General features: G+C 43.7%; 1 protein-coding gene across 5 annotated transcripts in view; it reads left to right on the top strand.

The window, feature by feature from the left end:
- Nucleotides 1-12,642: 12,642 nt before the first annotated feature.
- LOC134527486 (cytoplasmic dynein 2 intermediate chain 1) overlaps nt 12,643-22,668 on the top strand; it is a 266,130-nt gene continuing 256,104 nt past the window's right edge. For 4 of the 5 annotated variants that reach the window (XM_063360204.1, XM_063360205.1, XM_063360202.1 and 1 more), the window contains exon 1: nt 12,662-13,059. In XM_063360204.1, coding sequence (XP_063216274.1) covers nt 13,042-13,059 — 18 coding nt within the window. In that variant the 5' untranslated portion in view covers nt 12,662-13,041. Of the gene's footprint in view, nt 13,060-22,668 lie in introns of all 5 variants that reach the window. The other variant, XM_063360203.1, reaches the window with a different exon arrangement.

Genomic DNA, 22,668 nt, shown 5'->3' with positions numbered 1-22,668 from the left:
TCTTATCAACGGCGAAACTAGCGACAGCAAGTCGAAGTATTGTTCTTGATCCATTCGCAGGTAGTTGTGCCAATCACTTGACTCCAATCGCAAATCAGACAACAAGTTTGTGTGCGAATATTTGTTTCTTTTCAGCAGCCAACCCTTTGTCTACTTTGTTCGCCTCTTGCGTCTCTTTCGCTTGGCCTGCTGGAGTATTACATTCACAGCGAGAACTGCTAACAATACTGTTTCTTCGTACATTGCGGACGCGAGGAAGGACCGCGCTCGCGAGGTCTTCAACACAACTGCGCTATTCACTCAGGTAGTCCGGAGTAGTGTGTGTCAACTCACTCGCGCAGACAAAACTGTGCAGTTTTACCTGCACAGGTAAAACCTACGACAAAACTGAGCGTGTGTGGCCGCCTTTAGGGAGAGTACAGTCGCGCCTAGAACATTGTGGCTGGGCATATACCAGACTTGCGGGCAGGTAATTTGGCCTTAAGAATTATAACTTAACATCGAGCACACGATTAAGTCAAAACTACATTTTCCAGTTTATGATTGACTGAGAAGTCGTTAATTTCAACCAATCACAGCACAAAACACTTGGTCGGCCATTGTCCGTAATGGAGAAGGAGGTTTGAAATAGCATATTGACAAATGGGATATCTATTTTTCGAAATGGATAATGATTACAAATTACAAATATACGAATTCTAACCAAAAATACTGCCTCGCTCAGTACAATACCAAGACATAAACTTCCGGCTGAAAGGTTCCAGTTTGTTGTGATTGGTCGCTTCCATTAAGTCATAACGAAAAATATTAAATATAACCATTTCTGTTAAGTCTTAAGTCATCATATGGTTCGCACACGCAGGGCCGCAACTAGGGGGGCGCAAGCGGGGCATACGCCCTGGGCGCAAAGCTGTTGGGGCGCCGAAATCGCCGGCTTGCATTGTAATTCCTACTACAACTGGTAGTGGGTTCATACATGGGAGTTACAGTAGCACAGAAACTGTTACATCTAGGTATGGAAAATGCTTAAATAACACAATTTTTCCGTGGGAGGGCCCCCGGACCCCCCCCCCCCACTTTATTGGTGTGATATGTGCAAAAACAAGAGGGGGGGGGGGGCGCATGAATCCATTCTTGTCCCGTGTGCCAGAGACTCTAGTTGCGGCCCTGCGCACACGACCCGTCAGAATTCACACACGACAATCATAAACCATTCCACTAGTTTACATAGAGTAATATGGTAAGTACACGACTAAGTCTTAATTCTTAATTCTTAATTTTCAATCGTAAACCCACCCTAAGCCGACCAGTGGGTCGAGCATGGTTCTTTTCCTCGCCACCGTCATAGCGATGACGCGTCGCCGGTATGACGGCGGAGTTATGACGGCCGCGCGAAAATGCGAGCACGGATCCCATCGTCATATCTCTCCCGTCATCGCTAAGGCGCCTTACATACGACCGCTTGGCAATCGATAATATGCAGAGGTTGGCAGTGAATTTACAGAAAGGATGTGTTTTATTTGGCAGTTGGTGTATCTGCTAGCAATTTACAGCCAATAGAAAACTACCTACACGAAAATAAGATTGTGGAAATGTGGACATTCGTAAAACTTACGCATGATGTGTCTATCGAATTATATATTTTCCACAACTATATTCAATATTTATATCATTTTTCATTGTACGCCTCTTGGTTTTCCGTAAATATAAGTTTTACAAACTATTTTTTGCTCAGTCTCAAAATATAATAAAATCATTTTACATAGCAAAGTCGTTTATGATTATTAAGTAGTATATAAGAATGTTTAGGAGTGCATTAGAAACTGTGAAAGTTTGTAGTTTTTAATATGAAAATATTATTTAGCGATCTTGTGAAACGTGTTGCCCGTTATTATTAATTTTGTTTTCAATGGTCAGTTATTTTTACTTTAAATCATATGATGAATAAAAAATTTCAAAACACTTTTGTGACTCGACGTGAAACACAATACTAGACCTGATTTGATCATTATTTGGTAATTTTCGTCACCGTTAAGTTAATTTGCCGATTTGAAGGTATACCGAAACAACTCGGTGTGCTATACGTCCCACTGTTCAAAAAATACTACTGTTATATTTAATTACATTATCCTTAGACTTGTTTATAGCATATTTTCTAGTGCACTGCAAGTTTTATTCACACTATTTTGTACCGTAGCATATGTATTGGATGAATACGCTGATGATATTATTTATTTAGCATCTTGCAAGCTTGAAACAATATAACACGAAGTCGGTGTTAATTAAATGCCTGAATATAATTTATTAAGTAAACTGTAGTTGACAGTATTGTGTCTGCATTTTATAACTACCAGAAGAGTAGAGGAACTAAAAATATCCTTTAACGGAATTAATTACTTTCTTTTCACATAAGCCGCTCCTCTCACAAATTGCAATTTTCGTATGAACTATAAACACGAAACATCTCAACTCTACGTTGACGCCGTCCCCGCTACCTCTGAGTATTTAGACGTGATTTTGTTCAGTTCGTGATCTCAGGGAAGGTTCGGCCTTGTGGCTAGAGGTAGGGGTCAACGCAGTAGGGCCCCCCGAGCTGTTGAGGCCACTCGGGACGCCTGAATAATAACACAAAACCTCTTCAGATAGTTGGTGAATTTAATACAGCACAGCCCAATACATGGTGCTGCCCGTTCTGGCCGTAACGGTTTGCCCGACGCGACTAGTCACACGCGCAGCTCACTTCCTCAGTGGCGGCTCACGATTCTTATGCGCGTGAGGGGCAGACTCGTATACGTGACGCGAAAGTTACAAAAGACACTCTGACATGGCACACGATATTTTGAAGCACAATACACTACACTAATACCTAGCTCTGGATAAACTGGGCTAGCAACACGTAGGCCCGTGTCTCCGGCGACTCTACGTGGTGTCTAGGTGTGTCCCAGGGACTGAATCGTTATTAAGTTGGATGGCACGTGTCGCCTGCTGGCTGCCCCGTGCGGGCCAAAACTAAGTAGCCTGTAGGCTAGGTTGGGCGTGAAGCGCCGACGTAAAAACACATACTCTCCCCACAGTACTTACGTATGACGTAAACACTCATCTCGGAGCACTGATTGAATTAAGTTAAGTACCTCATGGTAAATTTAGGCCGACCGCGGAACTGTACAAAAGGTTGAAAAGAAATTACACTATGGAAAACTACATGTCGGTGAATGCAAAGGTTGAAGGTTCCGCGTTGCGCGCAGGCTGCCGGCCTGGTTGAGCTCTCGAAGGACACTAGCGGTGTCGCCGCGCGCGACCCCCCTCCCCCGCCAGCCCTCCCGCGGAAACGTGTGAATTTCGCGGGAAACTGAACCGGCCAGGTTCGGGACAAATCGCACATTGAAACATGATTTTGCAAAGACTTAATTATTAATTAATAAAAAATAATGTTTAATAAAATCCTGTGGAAAAACATAATTATAAAAATTTGTTGTAGTGCGGCGGAAGGATATGCCACACCCGGCCGGATCCTTGCGCCGGTGTAGCACTCGTTGTATGGCGTTCGCCTCGTCGCACGAACTGCACTTTGCTGCGCGCACGGGCGCGTTCGGTGCACACGCTTTTGCGAGACGTTGATGAGGCATAGCGGTCTATGCGACAGAGGAGCATTGGCGGTCGGCGTCAAAGTGAAACACTATTATTCCTACATTGTTACCATTTTATCATACAGAAAGTATTTGAGCGAATCTAAGGTGAATAAAATACGTTTCAATATGCGATACAGCAGGAGCAAACCTAGCCACCAACGAGGGTGGGGAGTAGGCCTAACCTAAAAGTCACTAAATGTTTGGAGGAAATGCTTTGTGTTTAAAATGCGATAAAACGAAGGTTTAAAATAACCATCAGACTACTATGTATTTATCAGCGGCATTCTTGTGTATTTTCAACCTTATCAATGCATGTATTTTATTTTTACAAGTGATTATTTTTATTACACGTATGGAAGCTGACGGGGAAATGAGTTGTTTTTAGAAGTTTAATAAGCCACACGCTTATAGGTGTTTTACACTTAACTTTTATACAGAATAATTAACTAATGTGATGTTATCTTCTATCTAGTTGAAATATTACGTTATTTTTTTATTAAGTGATATGACAAAAGTAGGCAGAATGGCAGTTTTTTTAGTATGATAAATTTTGGTAAACTGAGTATTGTGCAGTTAAATATAACGAGAAAAAAGAATCAATTTGTCTTATTCACACGAAACATAGAAACTATTTATTTATGCGGCGTGATTATTATCGGAAACCAGTTGTTTCGAAGTTTGTTCAGAGAAAAACATAACTTTTTTTTAGATACATCGTATATCTCACATACGTAATTTCTGAGTAACTAGAATTGAGGCAAAACCTTAAATATCACAAAAATATATTATTTAACTCATTTGAAAGAATTATTTCCCAGTATTAAATTAAAGTTACACACGTAGTCGGCTGTATGACGGGGTTATGACGGCCATGACAGATCTACTATAGGTGGGGCGAAAAGTATCAACCGGATACTTTGTCACTGATACGCGCCTGTATCAGGAACGGCAAACGAGAACACTTGAAAAGTATCAGGTACTTTTGTATCAGTTCAGAATTAGCCTGGGACAACACCACGGCCAATGTGCGCAGAACCCGATCGCAGATGACGGTCACTTGGGCGGAGCTTGTGAAAGCGGAGGGAGCAGGAACGACGAATAAGGGATAAAGAAGGGAAATAATGTAGGAGAGGAAGCGCAGGGGAAGGCATTGAAGGAGAGGCGCAAAGCGAAATTGTTACGAGTCGTTTCGTTATTGTCCCACATCAAAGTACGCTCAGAGCGCAGTGCGTGCACAGACTCATTCAATAATAAAACTAATGAAATTTTAATATTAAAAAGTACATTAATACAAGATAAAATATTTATATTTGTGCACCTAACAGCTATGAAAATGCAAATAAATTCTCAGTTGACACTAATAACAGATGTAATCAACATTAGGACTTTTTTTTCCCGAAAACAATTAGTAACTAGTGTTTTCATACATTAAAAGATTACGATTTTATAAAAAAATTAAAAAAAACAGATACGTACATTAGTGACTATATCAATGTTTAAGTTTCAAATGTTTCTTCAGATCAGTCGATGATGATTTATAACTCAGTTTTTGTTTACACAAATTACAATTAGCAAACTCATTATTTTCCGTAAAAAAAAAATCCACACAAATGAAGTCTTTTTCGTGCTATTATCCATTCCTTATTTCACTATAAAGATACTAACTACAAAGCATGACAGCCCGCAACAATGTACATGGTGATACACGGCCAGGACGAACTGCAGTGAAAGTTGAACTGATTGATACTGGCTGTATCAGGCGGGCATGAGAGTAACAGAGGTAGAGAATTACCGGGCGTGATAAATAATGTATCAGATTCTCCTTCCGGTCGCACGGTCTGCGTACGCAGAGCTTTGTTGCTTCCTGGGAACGTCTGATACAGAAGTATCAGAGACTTGTAACTAGGTACATTACTGTCAGTGGCGTAGCGTGCCATCTCGGCGCCTGGGGCGGGAGACCTATTTTGCCGCCCCCATTCTATAGGTGCTTAATTAAAATTAAATTTCACATGCAATGAGGTACCTTATATTGAAGTTAAAATAGGATGAGCGGTTTTACAAGCGGATTCTACGGGCCTTATGAGCAGCGAAGTCAGAAATAACTTTGTCAAACTCAATATTAACAGCCAATTCTTGTTCAATTGACAATATAGCCAAGTTTGATAGTCTAGCGGAGCTCATAGTAGATCTGAGGTAATTTTTTATTAGTTTCAACTTCGAAAAACTTCTTTCACAACTTGCAACACTAATCGCCAAAGTCTAATATATACGAATCAAGATGACTATATTTGGAACCGAAATTCCGAGATTCAGTTTTTGAATGAACTGGAGGAGCTCCAGTGGTCCTTTACCACTTATATCTTCCTCTTATTCAGAACAGGCAACAACAACAAACTGCTGAAGACGCTTCCGCTCCATCTGAAACTCGTCCTTGTCGATGTCTTCTAATACATGGGAAAGATCATACTTGAACTTGCTGTCCAAAAGTTTCGCTGGCATCAAAAATCCGAACTTGTCCGATATTTATTGAATTTGCTGGAATAGAGTCGTCATTTCTTGAATGATCTTGTCGAATGATGCGATAATCTCTCGACGGATTTCCTGTTCGTGAGACAAAGCTGCATCTTCAGAAGATTCATCGCCATGCATGCGTTTTTTCCTGCGAATTATTCTCGTTTTGAGTTCGATTCCGAGTTTTTCGCAGAGAGTCTTAGCAAAGTCAATTGCTTCTTGCACGAAACGGTCTCTATTTTCCACTAAGAGGGTTTTCAAAGCGCAGAGTTTCTGAGCACACTTATCCACACTTAGTCCTCGTTGCTGCAGGTAAATCTGTGCTTCATCTACTTCAGGTAGCACTGCAGCCCAAAAGCCAAGAAAAGTTAGGAAGTTAAATGACTGCATGGCTGTCAGGAGAAGACTGGCTCCCGATCTTGTTTCGGAAGTTTGAGATGAATCTGTTAATTGTTCCAGTACCTCAATAACTACCTCAAACTTATTTTTAAGCATCTTGACAGCTACATGTCTAGCGCTCCAGCGACTCGTTTTACTGCTTGACCTGTGACGGCAACCAAAGCGTTCCATCGAACAGTTGATGCGGAAAAGAAGGCAAACAGCTTCTCCAGAGTTCCAAAAAACGTCACGGAATCCACTGATTCAGAAGCAGCGTGTACCCCAGCCAAGTTTAGTGAGTGGTTTGTGCATGCAACGAATATAGCTTTCGGATTCAGTGCTTTAATCCGGGCTTGAACTCCATTGTGGAACCCTGACATTGTGGCAGCATTGTCATAAGCCTGTCCTCTCAGATTCTGTATGTCCAGTCCGTCTGATGTTATCTTCGCGATTATATCGTTGCTGAGATCTTCTGCATTTTTTCCTTTTGGTTCGAAGAAGTCAATGAAAGATTCTACCACGGCGACTTTTTCTCCTTCGATATGTACGTATCGCAGAACTTGGCTCATTTGGTCATTGTGGGAGATGTCTGGTGTACTGTCGAAGATTACGCAATAATATTTAGCTTCTTGAATACGACGGATGATGGTGGATCGAACTTGCTGTCCCAGTAAGTTTATAAATTCATTCTGGGTTTCTGGAGATAGATACGAAACTGAGACTCTTGCTCCCAGTTTTATCTTTGTCAGGTGTTCCATTAGAAGAGGGTCGTATTTAGCTAGGAGGTGCACTAACTCCAGAAAGTTCCCGCGATTGCCACTATCATCTCCTCGAATGTCTTCTCGATGTCCTCTGAAGGCCAGATTCTGTTTGGCTAAGAACTGGATAATATTCAGCAACCTGTACAGTACATCCCTCCACTTCTTCTCCTCACTTTCGAAAACTTCTTGTTGTTTCTGATCGATGGTTGCTTTACAGTTCAGGTGAACTTCCAACTCCTTCCATTTCAAGAAGCTCTGTTCATGTCCCAGGCTATTTTAATGGTCTCCTATTCTTGTATTTAGCTTCCACCATTTGTTGAATCCTTCATCAGATGCGAAGTTAGAGCCGGAATTGCCAAACAGCTTGCAAGAAAAACAATACAAGGATTGCCCCTTTGACCCCTGGTGCGAAACTATAATTTGTGGATTTTTGGGATTTAAATTAACGGACTAATAAAACTGAAACTGGGATTTTACGTTCAGCGTGTTTCACCCAATCCCTGCCAGACCTAGAAGAAAAAAGGCGTCGACCGTTATAAAATGACTTAACTGAGAAGGGCTTGTAAACCCATAATTTGTAATTTGCTAACTTTTTGGTATATTTATTTGCATGTTAAGGTGTGTCAATTTTTTGCTAGATTTCGCCTATGTAAATTGGTATTTACAGCGGTTTTACGCCCGGTGCGTATCTATATTTGTATTTGTATTTGTATTAATATGTTCTTATATATTTTTAATGCCTTTTTGGTAATTATATTTAATTTTCGGAGCTCCGAAGTATATGATCAAATTATAATTTTTTGGGGGAATTGTTAAAGTATTTTTTTAGTATTATTATATAGCTATTTTTTTATAAGTAGTAATAGGGCATGTATTTTATGATGGATGCACCGATTTGTGATGAAACGATTTTAATATATATATATATTTATTAAATGTTGTCATATAAATTTTGCTTCTTTTTAACTTGCTGCCTCCTCTCACTGTTCGCAACCTTATTAGTATTTTTTAAGCCTGCTATTAGTTTGGGTTTTAATATTTTTATTGGGTTTACCTGCGCTCGCGGTACGGGGCAATATAGGAGTTTTACTGTGTCCCGGTTTACGGAAGTTGTTTGGTTTGCCCTGGGTTAAGGTCAAACTTTACAGTACAATGCATAGTACTAAATTCAATGAGTGCGAAAGAGAGGCATCGACACAGGCCGAGGCGTGAAACAAAAGATTTTGTATGAGTAATTAACATAATAAGGAGTGCCGCTCGACTCGGCTCGCGCGCGCCGGGCGGCGTGGTGTGATGCGATGTTGCCGTTCGTATGTAAACAAACAAACGTTATAAAGAGCTCTGTCAGTGATTTCGCAGTTTTTCTTTTAAATAAATATTAAAAAATAGTCGGTGCGCAAAATTTTAGATAAAAATGGAACATTATAGTGTGTCTGACACATGTAATGAATGAATCGTAGATCAGATCTCAACCAGCTTCACCGGCGACCCGCCCCCGCGGGCTGCCGCCCGGGGCGGGCCGCCCCCTCCGCCACACCCACGCTACGCCACTGATTACTGTATCAGTTAAAGGTTGAAACAAATACCAAAAATTGCTGTAACAACCCACCTCTAGGGTCTACGACTGACAAGCCATTGAGCCTTACGTATGACGGGCATGTCGTAGCTAAGGCGTCTTCCAGAAGGCGAAAAAAGATCCATGCTCGCGTTTAGTAGCGAAGCGTCATACCGATGACGCGCCATCCCTATGACGGGCGGAAAAGAGAACTATGCTCGCCCGGCAGGTCATAAATGTAGGGATTTTCAGAGAGGTGAATGTCGTCTTCTTTTCTTGTTTGCGCTGCAGACTCCTTTTAATGAGAATATTCAGTCTTTCGAAATATTCTCTATGATTTCAGACATTAAAACAAAAAAGAGAAATAAATTATTTGTATCCACAGTGGCATCCCTTGTTCGTGTCAAGTTAGGCTGGGTTCACAATTAAAAAAATTAAGCGAGTGCATAGTAAGCCATTCACACGACCTGTGCACACGACCTGTGCGAACTGCGAAATCGGTTCACAATTGAATTCTTACTGTTAATTTCAGCCAATGAAATTTCGCGAACTATGCGAAATCTGTTAGCAGTGTTAGTAAATAAACATATTGTCGTCGCCTGGCCGACTAGTCCCCGCATGATAGTATTTTGCCGGCTACTCAGTGTTCGGTAGAGAGGGGTTCGGGCCGCGTGGCCAAGGGACTTAGTCACCAGGATAGCAAATGATACACTCAAAGACAGTTTCCAGGTTCTTTATATACAGAAAATCAAACCCTTTACAAGGGGCTGCCGCGTTCCCGCCTGTGACCGATCCTGTAGGGCGGAGCCCAGTTCTGCACACTGTTGCTGTATGGGAAAATACGTGATGTCCTGTTCGAGAGGAGCAAGACCCGAAAATTACCGTGCAAACGAAGGCGAAAATCCAGTCCGCAAAAGAATTCCGCGACTAGTAAACTACCGGAGAAAACACGCACGCGAGAGAAGTGACTGACTGCACGCCGCGACTGAAAGACATGATGACACACCTAAATGACCACACGACTGTGACAGAGGAATCACTTCCTCTCGGCAATGCATGAACTGCAGCGAGACACCGCGCCCGTTCTCACCATCTCGGAGAGCTCTCGTAGACACGTCTGTCGCCTCCTGAGTCCAGCTGCCGACTGACTCCCTCCCCGCCTCGCGCGACCCAGCGCCCACGTCCCACCCCTCCTCGCGAGCCGGCGGAACGCACTGATTGGTCACAGGCGGAAGCCACGGCTTTGGCACCCGGTGAACACGTGAGAACTTATTCTAAATGACATTTCATACAATATAATAAACTATTTACAATAAAGAAAACACGACCCTTCAAATAATAATATGAACAATTTACAAATAAGAATGTTTCTTATGTATTTTACATTAAACTTCCCCTAGCGTGCGAATCTCCCCCCCCCCCCTTGCACTAGCCGCACTACAGATCGGCGCATACGCAACACAGGGCAGGAAAAGGCGTTGGCATGGCATAACGGGCTGTGAAAGCTGGGTTGGTACTTGGGTCGACGTCACGGAAAATCAAACCCTTTACAAGGGGCTGCCGCAATCCCGCCTGTGACCGATCCTGTAGGGCGGAGCCCAATTCGGCGCACTGTTGCTGTATGGGAAAATACGTGTTGTCCCGTTCGAGAGAAGCAAGACCCGAAAATTACTGTGCAAACGAAGGCGAAAATCCAGTCCGCAAAAGAATTCCGCGACTCGTAAACTACCGGAGAAAACACGCACGCGAGAGAAGTTACTGACTGCACGCCGCGACTAAATGACACGATGACACACCTAAATGACCACACGACTGTGACAGAGGAATCACTTCCTCTCGGCAATGCATGAACTGCAGCGAGACACCGCGCCCGTTCTCACCATCTCGGAGAGCTCTCGTAGACATGTATGTCGCCTCCTGAGTCCAGCTGCCGACTGACTCCCTCCCCGCCTCGCGCGACCCAGCGCCCGCGTCCCACCGCTCCTCGCGAGCTCGCGGAACGGGGTGATTGGTCACAGGCGGAAGCCACGGCTTTGGCGCCCGGTGAAAACGTGAGAACTTATTCTACATGACTTTTCATACAATATAATAAACTATTTATAATAAAGAAAACACGACCCTTCAAATAATAATATGAACAATTTACAAATAAGAATGTTTCTTATTTATTTTACATTAAACTTCCCCTAGCGTGCGAATCTCCCCCTCTGCCCTAGCCGCACTACAGATCGGCGAATACGCAACACAGGGCAGGAAAAGGCGTTGGCGCGGCATAACGGGCTGTGAAAGCTGGGTTGGTACTTGGGTCGACGTCACGGAAAATCAAACCCTTTACAAGGGGCTGCCGCGTTCCCTCCTGTGACCGATCCTGTAGGGCGGAGCCCGGTTCCGCGCACTGTTGCTGTATGGGAAAATACGTGATGTCCCGTTCGAGAGGAGCAAGACCCGAAAATTACTGTGCAAACGAAGGCGAAAATCCAGTCCGCAAAAGAATTCCGCGACTCGTAAACTACCGGAGAAAACACGCACGCGAGAGAAGTTACTGACTGCACGCCGCGACTGAATGACACGATGACACACCTAAATGACCACACGACTGTGACAGAGGAATCACTTCCTCTCGGCAATGCATGAACTGCAGCGAGACACCGCGCCCGTTCTCACCGTCTCGGAGAGCTCTCGTAGACATGTCTGTCGCCTCCTGAGTCCAGCTGCCGACTGACTCCCTCCCCGCCTCGCGCGACCCAGCGCCCGCGTCTCACCCTTCCTAGCGAGCCCGCGGAACGCGCTGATTGGTCACAGGCAGAAGCCATGGCTTTGGCGCCCGGTGAACACGTGAGAACTTATTCTACATGACATTTCATACAATATAATAAACTATTTACAATAAAGAAAACACGACCCTTCAAATAATAATATAAACAATTTACAAATAAGAATGTTTCTTATGTATTTTACATTAAACTTCCCCTAGCGTGCGAATATCCCCCCCTGCCCTAGCCGCACTGCACATCGGCGCACACGCAACACAGGGCAGGAGAAGGCGTTGGTGCGGCATAACGGGCTGTGAGAGCTGGGTCGGCACTTGGGTCGACGTCAATATTAACTTTCAAAATAACGATAATACTATAATTATCTCGACATTTTCTTACGAAAATATGGTTAATAAATATATACATATTACTAGTCCCGCCATAAAAGCACCCTGCTCTTCTCTCATTGGCTGTTGTGCCATGCGTACGCGAACGAAATATAATATATTAATTTTACTCCTATGCGCACGACCTCGCTCCCATGCACACGACCAAGTTTCTGCTATTGTCAATCGTTAGGTTAGGAAACATGGCGTTCATATCCTATGCACACGACGTACTGTTACTGTTACTGTTATTTTTTCAATTGTGACCCCAGCCTTAGACATGCAAAACGAAAACATGAAGAAGGCATGCTATGAATACCCAGTAACTGAAAAAATGCTGGAGTTGTTCAACGAAAACATGTACGAGAAGGATAACAAGGAATCTGAAATTGCTGGACTCTTGGCTGCTGAAGACGAAGAAGATGAAACTGTTATCTAATGTCAAAGTCTTTACGACAAAAAAATGTGAAACATTTAAGGTAGAATTGAATATAAAATTTTGTATGTGGACTAGGTGTAGCCTACTTCATTGAAAACTATTTTTACATATTATTAATACCATATTGTATTATTATTATTACTTGTCCTATAACAAAAAAAAATTAATGTAGGGATTTTTTTAAGCTTGGAGGGATATTCTAAGTAGTCTGCAGGGATTTTTTCATTGGGAAACCTGGCAACACTAGATATAAAATGCTGTACAGAAGTGGCTTATTTTTATGCCAAATTAAAGAAATATTTTAGCACATTTTTCAGTTATGCCTCACATAATTATGGTATGGTATTGGATTCGAATCTAACTTATCCTCACTATAATTTGTTTGGTTCTTTCCCTGGTTATGGGTCATCCAAGGAGTATAGAAGTAGAGGGGTCATCCGCAAGCAGCGAACCACGCAACTATTTGATCTGCTCACGCGCAGTGGTTAAGACCGCTTTTATTTAACTACTGTACTAGCAGCAATCAATATATAATAACTAGATCGTGCGAAGACGTATGCTACTTGTTTGAAGTTAAACAAAATGCGGTTTCTATACACTGTGTTTTATAAAACTACAGTAACAAGTAAATGATGCTGTCTGAAAAGGTAACAATTTAAAGGCGTAAATACGAGTATATTAAGTTTTTTTTTTAATCCATTGCTTTGTCATTTTGAGGGACTCTTCTGAATTGGCTGTTTTATTTAATGGTATTAATTTAATAAATAATTGATGGGTTTAGGCACTGGCCACAATCAACTTAGTTGTAGCAAATTTATAGTTTTAGTGATAAGGACTTTCACAACATGAAACTAGGGAAGCGGTGTGGAGCGAGGTAATTTTGTTTCAACCCAAGGAGTAGGGAGGAGGCCCCCTAATGGTGGATATATGAAGCATGTGCCACGCCCCCATTGAAACCCAAAACATTGGCAATATTGCTTATTTTAGTAGTAAATAATGTATTGTGGATGCAGGTTTGGGTAATTGGTTTGCATTCCCAAGTTTTTCTCTTGATCATGATGACATGATCCTGTCTAATTGATCATTTCCCACTCCTTAAAGCATAACCTTTATACTGCAGTGTGCTGAGGCGCACTGCTTCCGTCACATCTTATTAATTACGTGATGTTTTTTTTTTGTTTTCTTTCACCTGTGAGTGCGCCGTCCCTTGAGCGGAGTATTACCCCTCCTTTTCTCCTTCCAGTGTTGACGTCAACGTGTCCCCTCTCTAGGCGCTTGTGGTGCGCGGAAGGATTTTGCTTGTCGCTTGTAACTATGCATGTGTGTGTTCTTACGCCGAACTAATTTCCTTAGAGTATAAAGGGGCTGGGCGCGCTCGCCTCGTTCTTAGATAGTACATAGTTCTAGTGCGAATAGTTTGTCGCGGGTGGTGCGTCCGGTTACCGGTCATGGGTGGGTGAGTGTTGGTGTGTAGTGGCTTGAATTCCCCTTCGCTTACGTTTGGCCGCCACGTTCAAAATTCTAAATTTTTTCTTTTTTTCATTTATACTAGTTCTTGTCCTCGGCGCCGCCCATGGCCGGGAATCCGGCCCGCTCCCGTCTTAGGAGGATATGTACATTTTGCACTATCGGGTTTCCTTCTGTTGCGTCTCTCGTATACTTAACGTAGAACGTACCTCGCTTCCTTATATTGTCTGCTTAGGCTCACTATGAAAATGTGCGCGATGCGCCCAACCCCTGCAGAAACGCTGTTCCAATATATACGTTGTTAGAAGTAATTAAAGACACGTTTCTGTGACACTAGTAATATTTACGTATGTAATTTTAAAGTCTGTAACCACTGTTGTATAACCGAACTAAATGATACGCCCCACACGCGCGTGTACGAACTTAGGAGTAGAATTAAGTATTCAATGTTAACCTTAAGGTAGTACTGTATGACATATAAGACTTCTCGCCCGTGTAGCGAACATATATTGTAAGAGACACGGTTGACGACTACGGTCACGCTCTACTCTATATTGTACTGTTTAGCTTAACGTGTTGTAAACTTTTGTATTCATGGAATACTTATGTATATCTTAATTTTGATGAGTTGGGATCTATTAAAAAGATTCTTGAAATCTTTCTTGTATATGAGTAGACTAGTGGTCATCCCTTAATGCAAAGTTACCCTTACACCAAGATATACTCTATTTATGCTGATTGATAGCCGTATGCTCCTCCCCGGCAGGTTGGAAAATATCACGACTATATGGGAGGGGTCTGGGATACTTGCTTTAGTAAACGTACATCGTGGTATGTTTCAACCTGCGCCACTCTGCTACTTGGTGAGCAGCAATGTAACATTAGCTTAACAGGTGACCACTAGATAGGTAGTGTAATGGCCAGTTCCTCAGCCGCCCCCGCCGTCGGGTGGGTTTATACTTTGCGTAGAGAAGATTTGTTGGATTACTTGGGTGATCATGGGCTGGAAGTTGGGGAATCCGAGACCGTACGCGAGTTGCGCGTACGTGTAATTGCTCACGTGCGGGAAACCGCAGCCGCCGCGCTACACCCTCCTGTCGGTGTAGCACTTGAACCCAGAGCCGCGCCCGTATTTAGTCAAAAGATATTCCTGTCTGCGCTTAAGACCCTGCCGCGCTTAGAGGGAAATGTCCCGGACGCGGTTCTAATGCAATTAGCGGATGCTAGCAGGATATATAACCTGAAGCTGGTGAGCGAGGCCGATTTTCTCAAAGCCTATTTGAGTAAGTGTAGCGACGCGTACGTTTCGCTTCTCAGTGAAGCTATCACCGCCGGCTCTTCCTTTGACATCTTTAAGGCAAATGTTTTAAAATTGGTTTGCCCGCCCAGAGTACTGGAAACGTGTAAACGCAAATTCGTTTACCGTTTTCAGCGGCCCCACGAGTCACTTTCAGACTTCATAAACTCTGTTAGTCTTTTCGCAGAAGCGCTAGATCTCGGACTCCCGGAGGAAAGTTTAGTGGAAATCATTTTGGGGAATGTATCTCCGTCTACTCTGCAACATGGTTCGATGCTCTCAGTCCCCACCACCATGTTGGAGCTGCGCGCTTGGAGCGTAGAAATTCAAAACAGACTTGTAGCGCATGAATGTTATGCGAAAGAATTTCCCAGTGCGCCCGGGTTGAGTAGGCGCGCCATGGTTCCGTCTGGGGACCATGCATCCGCAGGACAAGTTTTTCGCGCGAGAGACCTGAATCCGCGAAGCCCCAATGTAACTCGCGCAACTCACGCGGTGAGTGTAAGTGCACCCGTCACGCAGCGCATGGCCGCTTCTGCTCCACCTATGGAATCTAATGGGTCGGCGCCCGCAGCGGTCGTTATCGGTGCAGTAATTGCACGAGATACGGACACCTCATGTCTGATTGCACTGAACCCGTTCGTGACGTCAGCCAGCGTCTTTGTTTCCGCTGCCGCAGCCCCGGCCACTTTCGTGACCAATGTCCGGGAAACGCCGGAGGACCGCGCGTGTAGGGATGCGTTGCGGCCCCAGTGCTGACGGTAACTTCTCGGTGCAAAATTCCCTGCTCTTTGCTAATGTGTTCCTTTTTGGATTTTCTATTTTGGCGCTCGTAGACTCGGGGGCTACTCACTCTTTAGTCAGTGATATGTTCGTTGAACAACTCCGACAACGCGTCCATTCGAGGCATTTTTCTATTAGCGAACACGCTCGCACAAGTATTTGCTTGGCTGATAACAAATTGCTTCATGCTACGTCTCTTCGAAATCTGCATCTTAAAATAGACAGGTTTTCATGGCGGCATTCTTTTTTGATTGTGCCTAACGTTTCCCTTCCAATGATTTTGGGATTGGATTTTTTAGGGAGAACGCGAGCCAGGGTGGATGTTGCCAACCGTAAAATCAATTTTGGTTTTGAACCCCTTTTCGACGTGCCCTTGTGCTCGAAAACCCTTTCGCGTAATTATGTGCTTCAAAGCGATCAAGTTACGCCTGATACCGCGGAGGATAAGATTCTGCAGGATCTCCGTATGGAGTTCCCGGATGTCCTTACGAAAAGAATTGGAAAATGTGACTTGCAACCGTACAAGTTTTATTTGAAAGACCTGGAACCCGTTAAGTCTAAATTTTTTAAGCCTAACCCCATATTGATGACTAAAATGAGAGAAATTCTTGACAAACTTTTGAAAGCCGACGTCATAGCTCCTTCAACTTCCAACTACAGCACCCCTACCTTTTTAAAGGTTAAGAAAAACGGCGTAGACTACCGCATTGTTCATAATTTTATTCCCTTAAATAGGAAAATAATAACGATAATTTTGGTTTGCCCACCGTAGAAATGGCCCTACAACAATTGGGAAAGAGCAAAATTTTTTCCGTTATCGACCTCAACAATAGCTTCCACCAGTGCCTCATAGACCCTTCTTGTAGACCCTACACGGCCTTTTCTACCCCTTGGGGCCAGTACGAATATAAAAGAATACCCATGGGAGTAAAGTTTGGTAGTCAGGCTCTTAGCCGGGTCCTCGACCACATTCTGCGAGACGTTAAAATGGTTTTTGCCTTCAACTATATCGATGACATCATCATCTATAGCAATTCCTTTGGTGAACATATGCAGCATTTGCGCGAGGTTTTTTTGCGATTGCGCGGTGCAGGCCTCACCGTCAATCCCGAAAAAATTTCGCTGGCGCAAAAGTCCGTCAGGTTCTTGGGGTATGTGATTGCCGAGGGTACGTTGTTGATGGATCCGGACAAGGTATCCCCGGTAGTAAACTTCCCGCGCCCCTGGAACTTGAAGGGCCTGCAGCGTTTTTTGGGATTATTGGGGTACTATTCGCGCTTTATACCCAATTTTGCGCGACTGTGCGCGCCCCTGAATTCGCTTCGGAAGAAACACGTCCCCTTCACATGGTCAGAGGATTGTGATACTGCTTTCAATAAATTAAAGGCAGTCATAGCGATTCCCCCAGTCCTCATTCTACCCGATTTTGATAAAAGATTTTCTCTACATGTGGACGCTTCTTCTCTAGCTTTGGGCACGGTGCTTAGTCACGAAATCGCCGGTTCCTTCAGACCCATTGCCTACGCCAGCCGAACTTTGTCAGATGGGGAGAAACGGCTCGGTACATACGAGAAGGAGGCCCTTGGGTGCCTCTTCGGCGTAGAGAAGTTTCACTCCTACCTCGAAGGGTCCGAATTCGACCTGTATACGGACAACCAGGCCCTTAGTTGGTTGTTTAACCACCCCAACCAATTGGGTAAGTTGGGCCGGTGGATTCTCCGCCTGTCCCGATTCGATTTCGTTATCCGACACGTAAAAGGAACTGAAAACGTAGTCGCTGACTCGTTATCACGGATGTTCAATCCGGAAGAATTTTCTGTTGATACCCACCTTTCGGAGGACGATAAGCTCACTAGCCCACTTGTCGAGGCTCACGTGAATACAAGTAGAATCTTTCCGGAATCCTACGTTAATGTTAAAGAGCAACAGTCTACAGATCCTTTTTGTAGTGACATTCGTCGCCAAATTAGTGCCGGCGCCGACGTACCCTATGTTTTTGAAAACGGTGTCGTCTTTTACACAGGGAAGTCGGGACGAGCGCGTAAAATGTTAGTACCTGTTTCACTACGCCCCCTGATCCTTAAATACTTTCACGGTTCTTTTCTGGGCAGTCACTTCGGCATCTCGAAAACGTTTCAAAAAATTTCCGCTCATTTTGCCTGGCCCAATATACGCGGCGACGTACGTCAATACGTGCGCGCGTGCCATGATTGTCAGGTTTCCAAGCCCCCCTCTTGTGGGAAAATAGGGATGTATGCCGCTGACCCTCCCGTGGCCCCCTGGCACACCGGGCACGTCGATATATTCGGGCCGTTAACCCGGTCTACGCTGGGGAACAATTGCCTATTAGTTCTAGTTGATATTTTTTCAAAATTCATTATCCTACTACCTCTACGGAATTTCAAAGCAGCTACGATAACTCGCGCTCTTCGGACGCGAGTCTGGCAGATACTGGGAGCCCCCGCTATCATCGTGTCGGACAACGCTTCTTATTTCCGCTCAGCGGAATGGCAAGCCATGTGCATGGAGTGGGCCATGAAGCCTGTTCACTCCAGCGCTTACTTCCCCCAGGGGAATATGTCCGAAAGGGTGAATAAAGTCCTAAAAAGCGTGTTCACAGCTTATTACAGAGAAGATCAGACTCTATGGGACCGAGACATCGAATTTATTTCGATAGGCCTCAATAGTGCTGTTCATTCTGCCACTGGGTTCCCCCCCTCTGTCCCGTTTTTGGGCCGCAGTTTCGCTCACCCTCTCCTTAATATCTGGGGACTCCCTCCCGTAGATGAGGCTTGGGACCCTTCAGCACTCGAAGCTATCGTAGATTCCGTGGCAATTAATTTGCAAAGGGCCAGGGAACGGGTTTCCGATGCGTACAATATTGGCAGACATCCGAGCGATTTTCAAGTAGGCGACCTTGTTTTGGTACGCAATTTTGCGCTCCCCTCAAAGCTTGGGAAGCTGGGCTCTAAGTTTATCCCCCCCTTCGTCGGCCCGTATAGGATCTCTAGGTTTCTGGGGGCCAACACGGTGCTCTTGGCTAAACCAGGCACACGAGGGCGTCTGAGGAAAAGCCACGTTAGCCATTTAAAAGCGTATCATGCTTAACAATAAATCGTTTATAGTATAGTACACGCGCGTGTTCCAAAATGTTTTTTTTTGTAATCTTGTATTTTTGTAATCTATTACGTACGCTTGATTTTGTGGTTGGCGTGTGGGGTTATAATCCTTTTTCAATGTATACTTGTTGATGGCTTATGTGCGTTAGAGCTGTGAAACAACTTTGGTGAATCTTCTGTATCTTTTTAGAGTTTATTATTTATATTTATGGATATGGCAGTAAAATATTGTTGATTGTGTATTAGTGTTCCGCTTATGCGCCAGAACAGTGAAGTTCTCTTTCCCCCCTTCCGATACTCCGACTCAATTCGCGTGTGCTTCGCTTCGTCCCCCCCCCCCCCCCCCCAGCCTGCGCTTCGACTTGTCATCGCCGATCACCTTAGCCGACGTGCTACGGGAGGGCTGGGCCCGCCCCCCCCCCTCGTACGTCACCGCCTGAGATCCACGCTTCGCCGCTTTCCCCCCCCCCCCCCTTCCCCTTGCCGCAGTCTTCGCAGTACCGTGCCCGCCATCGCCGCCGCTTACTACTGGTGGTCCCGGATGCTGGAACTTAGGACGCTTGAAGACGCGCCTTTGGGGTGAGTCAGTTGCTACTCCCCCATCGGCGCACCGCACGTACTCCTCACATTGAATCTCTCGTCAACGGTGTGAGACGTGGCGAGTATATTGATATGTAACTCTGATACCCGACTCAACAACTACATGCTCCGAGTCGTTGACTGCGCTAACACTGAGAGCCACGGCATTGTTCAGAACGCAATCGTGTCGAAGGAAGGAGCACAGTGCGCTAGTTTGCCGCCTGCGCCCTTAAACAAGATGCGGGCACGGGAAGTCTTCTTCAAGATCATCGTCCCCCCCCCCCCCCCCCCCCCCCCCCCCCCGTTTGGCCGCTTGCAGGTCTGCGATTGCCGAAGTCTACACCTTCCAGCACTTGTTTCGTCAGGGGTGTGTTTTCCCTTAAGCGAGGGTGGTTGCAGTGTGCTGAGGCGCACTGCTTCCGTCACATCTTATTAATTACGTGATGTTTTTTTTTGTTTTCTTTCACCTGTGAGTGCGCCGTCCCTTGAGCGGAGTATTACCCCTCCTTTTCTCCTTCCAGTGTTGACGTCAACGTGTCCCCTCTCTAGGCGCTTGTGGTGCGCGGAAGGATTTTGCTTGTCGCTTGTAACTATGCATGTGTGTGTTCTTACGCCGGACTAATTTCCTTAGAGTATAAAGGGGCTGGGCGCGCTCGCCTCGTTCTTAGATAGTACATAGTTCTAGTGCGAATAGTTTGTCGCGGTCGGTGCGTCCGGTTACCGGTCATGGGTGGGTGAGTGTTGGTGTGTAGTGGCTTGAATTCCCCTTCGCTTACGTTTGGCCGCCACGTTCAAAATTCTAAATTTTTTCTTTTTTTCATTTATACTAGTTCTTGTCCTCGGCGCCGCCCATGGTCGGGAATCCGGCCCGCTCCCGTCTTAGGAGGATATGTACATTTTGCACTATCGGGTTTCCTTCTGTTGCGTCTCTCGTATACTTAACGTAGAACGTACCTCGCTTCCTTATATTGTCTGCTTAGGCTCACTATGAAAATGTGCGCGATGCGCCCAACCCCTGCAGAAACGCTGTTCCAATATATACGTTGTTAGAAGTAATTAAAGACACGTTTCTGTGACACTAGTAATATTTACGTATGTAATTTTAAAGTCTGTAACCACTGTTGTATAACCGAACTAAATGATACGCCCCACACGCGCGTGTACGAACTTAGGAGTAGAATTAAGTATTCAATGTTAACCTTAAGGTAGTACTGTATGACATATAAGACTTCTCGCCCGTGTAGCGAACACATATTGTAAGAGACACGGTTGACGACTACGGTCACGCTCTACTCTATATTGTACTGTTTAGCTTAACGTGTTGTAAACTTTTGTATTCATGGAATACTTATGTATATCTTAATTTTGATGAGTTGGGATCTATTAAAAAGATTCTTGAAATCTTTCTTGTATATGAGTAGACTAATGGTCATCCCTTAATGCAAAGTTACCCTTACACCAAGATATACTCTATTTATGCTGATTGATAGCCGTATGCTCCTCCCCGGCAGGTTGGAAAATATCACGACTATATGGGAGGGGTCTGGGATACTTGCTTTAGTAAACGTACATCGTGGTATGTTTAAATACGTCTTGATGAAATTTTGCATACGTACTTAACATTCAAAAAAGGAGGAAAATACTGCCTACAACTTTTTAAAAAGTAGCCCTATCCGGATGTCTACATGAGATTAAAAACAACTCTCTTTTTCCCACCCATTTTAGCAGAAATTTAGTTCTGCATGATAAAATTTTGCACACTTGATCTTTAAAATAAGAGAACAATTTTTTTTTTATTTCACAATATTATGTTCCCCATCTTCTTAAAGTAAATTTTTTACTCTGTAAAGACTGGAAACATACGGTGCTTCAGCTATTTTTTAATAAAACAGATAGGTCAATCTAAAATATTTTTTACTACCACTATGGTGCACGTTCAGCAATTATCAGTTACTTTCCTAGATATATTAATAAATTTGGAGCTAAGTGTATCAGAAAGCTTTTCAACGAATCTAAAATCAAACCAGTCAGTGACTGGTACCATAGCAAATTTACTGTATGGCACAAAACTCAATTTTTATTGACTGTGCAGTGCAGCCAAGTATTACTGATTTTCTGTATTTGTTACTGATTTATACCTACATTTGCGGGATTATGAAGTGGTATGCATTTATTATGGAAACAGAGAAACTTGATGACAGATCAGAAATATTGTGTGCCTATCAGAGTTTTGTCCAAAAATCATGTGCATATAGCTGGATGTGTTGCTACATGTATGGCACAATAATTTTAGTAAAATCCAATTTGGAAACATGCAGTTCAGCTTACTATGTGTAGGTACTGTAAATAATATTTACCCTCAAAAAATATTAAAAAATACAAGCATGCAAGGTTTCAGTTATCCAATTTAAATTAGAAGCAAGAATTTTTGAAAATAACTTAATATAAATTTAAATCTTAAATATATTAATTTACATGTCCTTTTTTGTTTCTGTGTACCTTTAACATTTTTTAATACATGGATTAACTCATTACTATAAATGTGTTATTTTGTACAGTCTAGTATTTGGCGTAAACTTAATTACATATTTTTTACGTGTGTTTTATTGCATGCGTAATTTTGATTCTTGACAGGTCTGCTGGAGGTTGACATTACTGATTGTATTATAGGTGGAGATGAAAGTTAAAGTGGCCAATGGAAGGTTTTATCTGGAAGCCTGGGTGGTGATGAATGGTGGAGGAGGGAAGGGAGTGAACTCTATACCCATATGGCCATGAAGGATAGAAGTTCTTTTTTGTGGGAGAGAAAGGGTTGAGTCTGGGGCTTGCTGCAAATGCTCATCTATCTCTGTCAAGTATACACCATTTAGTTTGTTGGCAGAAAATAGATAGAGGTTGGAAAGCCTTGGGGTGACAGGGTCAGGCAACAGTTTTTTTTTTGGTCATGGAAGGACGGCATGTTAACAATTCAATAATAATAATAATTTCCTGAGTATTGTAAATATTAGTTA

The sequence above is a fragment of the Bacillus rossius genome, chromosome 1, assembly GCF_032445375.1.
Source record: "Bacillus rossius redtenbacheri isolate Brsri chromosome 1, Brsri_v3, whole genome shotgun sequence".
NCBI classification, from domain to species: domain Eukaryota; kingdom Metazoa; phylum Arthropoda; class Insecta; order Phasmatodea; family Bacillidae; genus Bacillus; species Bacillus rossius.
This window is presented reverse-complemented; position numbering and strand designations above follow the sequence as displayed.